Source organism: Tetrao urogallus, assembly GCF_951394365.1.
Source record: "Tetrao urogallus genome assembly, chromosome: 5".
NCBI lineage: Eukaryota > Metazoa > Chordata > Aves > Galliformes > Phasianidae > Tetrao > Tetrao urogallus.
The window spans coordinates 18,036,262-18,045,591 of NC_136818.1; the positions used below are offsets into that span (position 1 = coordinate 18,036,262).

Consider the following 9,330-nt stretch of genomic DNA (forward strand, 5'->3'; position numbering starts at 1 on the left):
ATTACTAGAAAAATGAAATCCCTAAGAATACTTGAAACTAATTGCAAGCCGTATTGTTAGGAAGAAGCATCTTTTGATAGTTTCTACTTACAGTTAGGTTCCTTCATCATTAGCAGTTATGATAGGAGAAGCATCAGAAGTGCAGCTTTCCACATTTCCTGAAAGACAGTGGGTTAAAATAAGAGAAATTAACATAATTTGTTTCCAATTAGATGGTTAGGATACTTTTGTATTTCCTCCTAAGTTATTTAAGTATTCTTAGGTACTTATTTCATCAGCTCTAGGAGCATTCATTAAAGAATAAAACTTATTTTTAAATCACTTGTCTTGAAGTATTCTTGTTAATTTAAATATTCATTCATAAAACATGGATAAGAAAAAAGTTAGCTTAGGGTTCTGAAGAGCGTTTTTAAGCCTTCAAGACATGCAGAATGGAAGATCAAAGAAAATGTTTTTATATCTTCAGTGGATGGAATTCTTTAAAGCTGCCACCTGCACATCTGTTTAGAAGTGCATATTTTGATCCTTTACTGAAGCCATTAAGCAGACAGAGAAATTTAATCTGTTTCCTTTGACATTACTAGCAGCAGGGTTTTTTGACATAGCAATTTAGAAGTGAGATGAAAGTGTAGGGGCTGCTTTGCTTAGGAGACTGGGTTTTTGTCAGGGAGAGACAGAATTCTCCCCTTCCTCCTTAAATTCAGCTTGCAGATTTTGGAAAATACTAATCCAGGCTTTTCATGTGTCATTTGTGTACGTACTCTAGTTTTTTTTTACCCAGCTTAGCCTCCCTTTGTCACATCACTCCAGGGGGACTGGAATTAACAAAAAACCATACCTGTTTTCTTCAGTGACTCCTGGATATACATGTGCATGAATTCAATGCCAAACATTTCCTGTTGCTCCTCTTCTTCTGTATTCTCACATGGAGGGAGTGTTATCTCTAACTCCAGTGGGTTGTCTCTGAAGTTGACAAATCTGTCAGGTCAGTGGAGAAGGTTATGCTTGCATTACATTTTGACCAGAGAGAACTTTTGAAACTGAATTAAGATTTATCTGCCAACATTTGGAACAAGAGAAACAGAATTTATGGATATTTTTCCAGATGCTATGAGCCTTGAGTTGAAACCACCAACGCACTAGCAGAATCAACTAAATGAAGAAGAATTCTTATAATAACTAGCTGATAGTTGTGGGAGAAAATGTTGCAGTTCTCATTATTTTATTTTATGGGTTTCACTTTGTTGTCAGCATAATCCAGATTAGATAAGCAGATTAGAACAAGTTGCAAATGCTGTGTTCTCATTGCAAGGTAAGTCCACCCAATGTCTGTCTATTCTTAGTCCACTCCCATGGTTTGTTCCATGTATACCATGGCTTGACCGTTTATGATGCTTGCTTTAGGGTAATAGTACAGTGTGCCCATGATATTCTTACAGCTGTAGGAAGAAGGAGGCCAAATAAACCCCATAAAACAGACATTTCCCTACTTAAGAGAATGTCACTTCTGAGTCCTTCTCCCTCAAACCATTACACCCCACAATAGCTACCATTACCCACGAACAACTGAGACTATATAGATAAAGCCTACAGACCTCTCTTTACAAATTAAAGCTTATACAAGCTTACGTGCCCCTGATGTGCAGAAATGTATTAGTCTCATTAAACTTTGGGAGTGTAACTATCATAGCTTACACTCTTCAAATGCATTGTGCTTCCCAAAGCTTTCTTGACCAGATTCTCAAATGTTGTGAATCTCTAATTATGCTGTATAACCATGAACACACCTTTTCCACTTCCTTAGCATCACTCTATGATACACAACTTAAGGGAGGCTTTAAAACTTATCTGCTGGTAATTATATTTCTGTTGCTTTTTCTTACCTCAGATTTGTCATGTGCATCATACAAGAAGGAATATCCTTAAGTTTGTTGTTGCTAAGAACAAGAGTACTAAGATTTTTCATATTAACAATGGTTTCTGGCAAAGAGTTAATTTCATTCCTTTGGAGCCACAAAGTATGGAGATTCTCCATTCTGTAAAAGTAGGTATTTCCTCAGTCAAGATTTAGAAAATTTGAATAAATGATAAGCTTTATTTTCTAAATTGATTATTTTTAACAGCCACATAAAGGACTCACATAAAGAATAATACAAATCTCTACGAAAATCCCGTATCCAAGATAACTATCTAAACTGCTACTTGAAAATGTCATTAGCAAGAAACACTGAACTTGGTAACAGTACATGTACTATTTATTTATTTACGAAATTAATTATTCTAACTTACCAAATACACACAAAAGCTAATAAATCTTAAGTTTGCCATCAGACTAATATTGAAATAGCTTTTGAAACAGGATTTAACCATTAGAATTTCAATGCAGTATTATTCAGACTATGATGTGAGCTTTGAGCTGTGTTTACCTGTCAATAGCATCAGGAAGCTTCTGGAGTCGATTTCCTCCCATATCTAACCATTCTAAATTTGGCATGTTCAGAAGAGCTGAAGGGATGGTGGTGAACTGATTCATACACAAATCTATGTGTGAAAGCTTCTTTAAATCACTTAGCTGAAAGGAAAGAGATTTAATACAACTTCGTATTGATGTTCCATTACAGCACTCATGTCATGTTTACTGAAAAAAAGAAAATTTAACATTAAAATCAACAATTTAACATTAAAACACATTTGGGAGTTTGTAAACACAGAATGGTTTCTGAGTTACATTAAGTGAATTTCAGTGTACAATTATAGCACTCACCTGGAGGCTGGGGACGTAGGTTTGAAGCTGTTCAGGTGGTTACACTTTATCACCTTTGTCTCATTTAGGGTGAGCGCCCTAAATGCTGAGACACTGAATGTCATGACTACAATGCAGATACATCCCAAATATAAAGGAAAGGATTTTTAAAGATATCATCTGGAGCTATTTAAAAGATGTGTAGATGTGGTACTTAGGGACACGTATTAGGGGTTGACTTGGCAGTGGCTACATTAAGGGTTGGACTAAATGATCTTAAAGGTCTTTTCCAACATAAATGTTTGTGATTATGTTCTACGATCACTGTCTTTAGTATTTTATGCTCAGCTGGTGCTTCTCCATGCAAGTTGCTCTATTTCATTAAGCAAATATTTAGTTTTTTGTGGTTCATATAGCATGGACGGTATTTTGGAGGGAACTTAAGACACTTTCAGTGTTGTGAAGTCCATTAGTACTGCAAGGCATTAAAAATTAAACCCAGCCTCAATGAGTGCTGCAACACCTCAGTCCTTTGGTGAATCATGTATTCAAATGCTTTTTCTAATTTTCAGGCAATGAAAAGATGTTTGATAGCAAATCTGGCCCAAATGAAGTACTTGCATGTACATAGAACCAAGCTAAATTTACACTAAATATCTCAGGTGTTTGCAACATGATGAACTCAACAGGAAAGAACTATGTACTTACTATTGCTTACTATGAGCTGTTACTTTAAGAGCTGTTGCTCTATATTAAATCCTACACTTGTATCCATGTAGATTTAGTAAATTCTGCATTTTGACTAATCATGTATGTTTTTATTTGAAGATTTGTTGGGTATTGTCGCTTGGACTTAATTTTGCAATGCTCCATTACTGTGGTTTTTTATACACTAGAAGAAGCAAATATGGTTACGTACTTGACATTTCTGTACCTACGAGGTCTAATAGTTGAAGATGGAAGTCTCTTTCACATATACTTTAGACCAAATTAAATCTCAACAGTATATAAGCAATTGCTTTATTCTCATTTAATTGCTTTCAGCATCTTCTCAGAACAAAATTAATTCAACTTTTTGCACATTGACAATTGTCTAAATCACACAAAACCTTTTCATAGCTAGAAGTCCAGGTAAAGATGCTTTCAATTATATGGTGGCAAATGGCACAAACTTGCATTCTCAGCCTTAAAAGGGAACTCGTCTGTGCTAAGGCATCAGATCCACAGTGGGGTAAATCAATCAGTGAAGATCTTCAGCCTAAACTAACATCAAGTGTATTGCTGTCCTGTATGCTCATTTATCTAGACAAAGATTAGCTCTTGCAACTACTCAGGTATATTTGCCCTTGTCATGTGTCTTCAGTTGGATTAGTGGTATGAATACTGTTTATGTGTGCATTTATATGGAACAGTTATAACATCAGAATACTAAAGCAAATATAAGAACACAGAGTAAATTCAAAATATACATCACAAAATAAATAAGTAAATAAATAAATCAGAATAGTCAAAACCTGCAGAGGAAGATCACTGATATTCCTGTTGACAGCCAGTTCCAATCTTTCCAGACTGATGCAATTACTTATTTCCTTAGGAACAGACTTTATTCTATTGTAACTGAGAAGCAGCTCTTGGAGGCCAGTCAGCTGGCCTGCAGAGAGCACAAATGAGAAAGAATGAACGTGAATATTTATTGTATTTGAAATAGAGCATTAATGTTTTTCTGTTATCCTAATAATGCTATAGAAGAGTTCTGTGTTCTCATAGTACATAAATAAATGAAAATTTAAATGAAAGGATTTCAGGACTCTAGTACAGAATTCTAGATGAATACTTCAAAACATCCAAAAACTTATGAAAAGAACAACTCACGCCATGAACTCAGAACTTGAACTTTTTTTAAGAAAAAATAAAAGTTAATAGGGAATTGGTGGCCTTAAGATCTCTACCTAACTGCCAAATATAAGTAATGTTTTCTAACCACACAGCTGTAAACTTAGGAAGTTAAAATGCCAAGAAATTGCATGCTTGTATAACGTTAATTTTCTTAGAAAAGCAATATAAAACAAAATAAGGTACAGCTCACCAATTTCTTTAGGTATGCTTTCTATTGAATTCCGGGATAGATCGAGAACAACAAGATTGTGAAATCTTCCAACAAACTGAGGAATTTTCTGCAAGCTAGTTCTATGAAGCTGCCATTCTTGGAGATGGACTAATTTCAATAAGCAGGAAGGTAATGTCTAAGACAAGAAATATAAATCCAAAAAAAATTCAGCTTCATAAACAAGAATATGGGTTTAGTCAGAAAGTGGTGGTAAGATTTTTGTTTTCTCATTAATATTTTGTATTGTGATTTAAAAATAATAATAAATATTTCCTTCTTCTCAAACTCCACAGTAACATCCAAAGAAGAACTCTATCAGTGTGGGTCATTGTAACCACCAGTTTCATCTGCAGACTGTTCTCTTTCAAGATTTAGACATCTGAACTACTGCCATTTGTTTGAAGGGTTTCAGGCTTTATAACTGAGGATGAAGCTGCTCTAAATGGATTGTTGCCTTTAAATGATTATCTAAATGACATTTCCTGTTCTGTTAAGAGCTGAAGGATAGAAACACTCCAGTCTTTGCAAGTTACGAATTCCAAACAAAAACCAGAGCTTTCCTATATTGAACACCAGAGTATTGCTGGCAGGGCTGTAACTCTTACTGACCTCAACATAGTCTAATTCTCTTCATTGAACTGGCACCTGCATTTCTGCACTGATAAAACTACCAGCTCTGTAACTTGTCCTCACTGCTAGATCCCATTCTGTTGTTGATTCTACAGTTAGCCAACTCCCTACACACATTAGAAATAAGAATCTGAGAATCTAACTCACCCGTTGTCACTCAGAAAGTAAGTAACAATAAAAAAATCTATCTGTGCACCTAAGCACAGAGGTTTTTCATCGTGAGATATTTCAGTGCTTTGGGTGCATTAACAAAACGAAGATGTATCTAATTAAACTCACATTTTGCAATGTAAAATCACTTCTAATGCAAGAAAGCCTTTTGGGCTTTATTTTTGCAGAGGAATGCTTAATACTTGAAACTAAAAAAAATCAGCTTGCTTTTACATTCTCACAACAGTGTACCTCAATTCATGGTTGGCAAAGCAAAACATGAGCATTTCATGATTAGAAGTAGTCATGATTAGAAAGAGTCAAACCGTGAGCGTAAAGATGTAAACAGTAGTCTTCAAATGCATCAAGTCATTTAGTCTTCATTCAGCAATATTAATACCTATACACAATACCTTCCATTCTTCTTCCTCTATCCTTAAAACTGCTCTTCCATCTTCATTAACTACTTTCTCTTTGAGTTTTGCTAAAGTGGTTCTCTCCTCCCAGACAAGCAGTAACCTACAAAGGGAAGAAAATTTATTAGTGGTGCAGCTGTAAATAAAGGCAATAATTACCAACCATTGTATTACTGGAAAAACAAAGAGGCAGGTACTTTGAATGAGTAAAAATATTGTTTCTGAATGTTAATTATATTATCAATTGAGGGAAGATAAGAACATGAAGTAATGTTTGACTGAGTTATAGTTACTCAATTCATCTGCAGTTCTGCATGGATTAGTTTTACAGTCAAAAGGAAAATAAAACTTTATTCAGTTTCATCACACTGCAGCCAGGAAATAGAAGGTAAACTCATGTAAAGTGACAGTCCCAAAGTCATAAATTTTGAAACAATCTCGTGGTGGGACAGAAAGCTCTCAGTTCCACCAAATAGAAGTTCACTCAAACAAGGCCAATCAGCTAGAGATTCTTTTAGCTTTGTTTTCAACAAAGAATTTTTTTTTTTTTTTAATTCAACACAACAAGAATTTTAATAATTAACCCACTTCTTTTTCTGCTTTTATTTTCCATTTGTGACTTCTGAATTTGTTATTCCATTTCAAACATCTCACAAATGAGGAGTGGTTCCAAAAATGCTAAATTTCTTCACATTTTGTGAAATTGCTGGCTACTCAGAAGAGAAGACCAAACAAAGGTTAATGCTTCCATTGAGAATTGAAAAACTAGTATTAATTAGATTTAGTGTATATGCTAATATTTTTATCACAGAACACATCTGATCGTTTGACCTGAACGTATTGCCAGATTCTAACCAGTGGGAGTTCTATGCAGTAAAGACTAAAGAATTAGACTGTGGATGAGTTTGGAAAGACTACTTCCAGTCTTCTGCAGTGTAACTTAGAGTCTAGGTTTCCACATATCATCTACAGTTTACCTACCTTCCTGCAGACCTCTCTCTGAATTCCTTTTCTTTCCGTAATTCTTCATTTATCTTCTGTATTCTCACTTCCCAAAGTGTCTTCACAGCAGTGAATGATCCAATGCAAACAGCAGTTTCAGTCATGATTCTTACATGTTCAGGTTCAATCACAGGACTCCAACTGTGAATTTCAGCGCCTTAGTGCTTGTATCACCTACCACATGGGGGCAGTGACATGAAAACTAAAATACAGACATATCTCCTTGATTATATCATTGAATATAGTTAATGTAGGGCTAACAGAATATTACCAATTGCTTTCTATGTAAAAAATAATTGTACCCAGTTAAATTTTCTGAAATAAAATACAATGTAAACAAGTAAAAATGGAAATTAGTTTCAAAAATTGGCTTTCAACAAAATCATTATGCAATGATCTAGAGAATTTACCATGGGAGACCATTAAACCACAGCACTGTTATCAAAGATGTTGACACAACTAAAATAAATAGTGACAAAAGAAAAATAATTAGAAAGTATAAGGAATTTCAACATTCATTTTGGGAAGCAAATTAAATACTAACTTGAATGTACAATTTTGAACTTTTTTTTCCCAAAGGCACCTGTATGAAGGATCTTTTTACAATCTCTTCTGCATTCTTCTTGAGAACAACTGTTTCTTTCAGTTCATTACAATTGTAGACTGAGAACAACCATCATTACTAAATGTGGGTACAAGAATTAATTCCCCTTCCAGGAAGAAATTAGTGTTCTGTGCAACTCCAGGTAATTAATCATTACAGTTGCATCCTGGGTAGTATAAATACTTGCAATGAAAGGAATTTTGCACTTCAGAGAAATTGATATATTGCTAAAAACATGTTAGCATGTGCATTTATTCGTATTATTTTTCTTAATAGTATCTCTCACAGTATAGTGTACAGTTAGTAATGCATTACCTTTTTAAAAAAGACTTCTCATACTCTTCACATCTCTTTCGCCATCTTGTAGACCTCCTGAGTGTCAAGATCCAAATCAAATCAGGCTAATGTTTTGAAATCATCTTTTCCTTAGGGAGATAATTAATACATAATTTTCTGAAGAGCAGCAAAGATACTCTGTTATCCCAATAAGTACACCCTCCAAAAAAAACGTTCTACTGTCATTTTATGCTTATCATGTCTTTGGCTAACACGGTTGTTTGTGAAGTCTGATTGTATTGAAATCAATTTAAAAGGTACAGCCAAGCAAACACTAATTTTAAATTGTCAAGATTGATTCCTGTTCTAAAGACAGCATGAAACCATCTTACAAGGCTTGATCCCCCACACCCCTCCCAAAGGAAAAAAAAAAAAAAAAAAAGAGAGAGAGAGGGAGAGAGAATCTGGTCCAATACTTCTGTACTATACTAAGAATTCATAACCGTTCTTTACTTGTTAAGGAAGAATGGCAGGATTTGACAGGTGATACAAAAGGCATCCCACAATGTGGCACAATGCTGTCTGGCACTCAATTGGGAATTCAATCCCTTTTTAGGGATTCAATCCTTTCTTCTCTGTAACTAGAAGATTTTTTCGTCTTTCCCTTCCCTGCATCAATATGATTACAATTAATTGCTGTACTTTGAAAGACTAACTTCTTTTTCAGTGGTACTCCTAGTAAATACCTTTCCATTCCTCATCCCAACATGCAACACTAGTGACTAAAACACCATATTGGAGCCTTTTTGCTCCAATTAGCAGCTGCAATTTAAAATGCCTTATTTTCAGAATTAGTCTTCTATCGAGAAAAAGTGATTTACCTGATCAATCATACCTGTTGTTCAGACATTTTCAGATAGAAAACTACAGATCTTTTGAGTATGTTGTACAGAAAAGATACATTAAGGTTCCAATCTCTACAAATTCGTTCATACATGCACTGCTAAAGCCAATCTCAGACCATACAATCAGTACTTATTCTTAGTGAAAGCTTACACTCAGCAAAAAGTGGACAGCATGTAATTCAATTCTAAAACACTGCTTTAGAACCATGAAGTACGGAAGGTCCTAAGTATATGATTCTACCTTCAAGGATATTTAATTATATAATACCAGGGTTACTGCCAAATCTTCTTGATATTTTCTTGACAAACAATAAGAACATAACAATCACATTGCCACTGATAATTAAAAAGTGAATTCCCAAAGGTGGCTGTAAAATAAACACAAATTACTCAAATTACTACCACGTAATTCCCCCCAAAATCACCTCCAAGCACCTGAGAGAGTTTGGAACAACTTACCTCAAATATTTGGTTTTCAAAGATTTTCCATGACTCAT

At 34.7% G+C, this 9,330-nt stretch overlaps 1 protein-coding gene across 1 annotated transcript; it reads right to left on the reverse strand.

The window, feature by feature from the left end:
• Nucleotides 1-93: 93 nt before the first annotated feature.
• On the reverse strand, nt 94-9,330 carry LRRC39 (leucine rich repeat containing 39; the record flags this gene model as incomplete). The annotated part of the gene is made up of 9 exons (XM_079535573.1): nt 94-158; nt 839-978; nt 1,884-2,036; nt 2,427-2,572; nt 4,258-4,394; nt 4,830-4,986; nt 6,044-6,149; nt 7,028-7,189; nt 9,293-9,330. The coding sequence occupies 9 exons, from the start codon at nt 9,328-9,330 to the stop codon at nt 94-96; spliced, it is 1,104 nt and encodes a 367-aa protein (XP_079391699.1).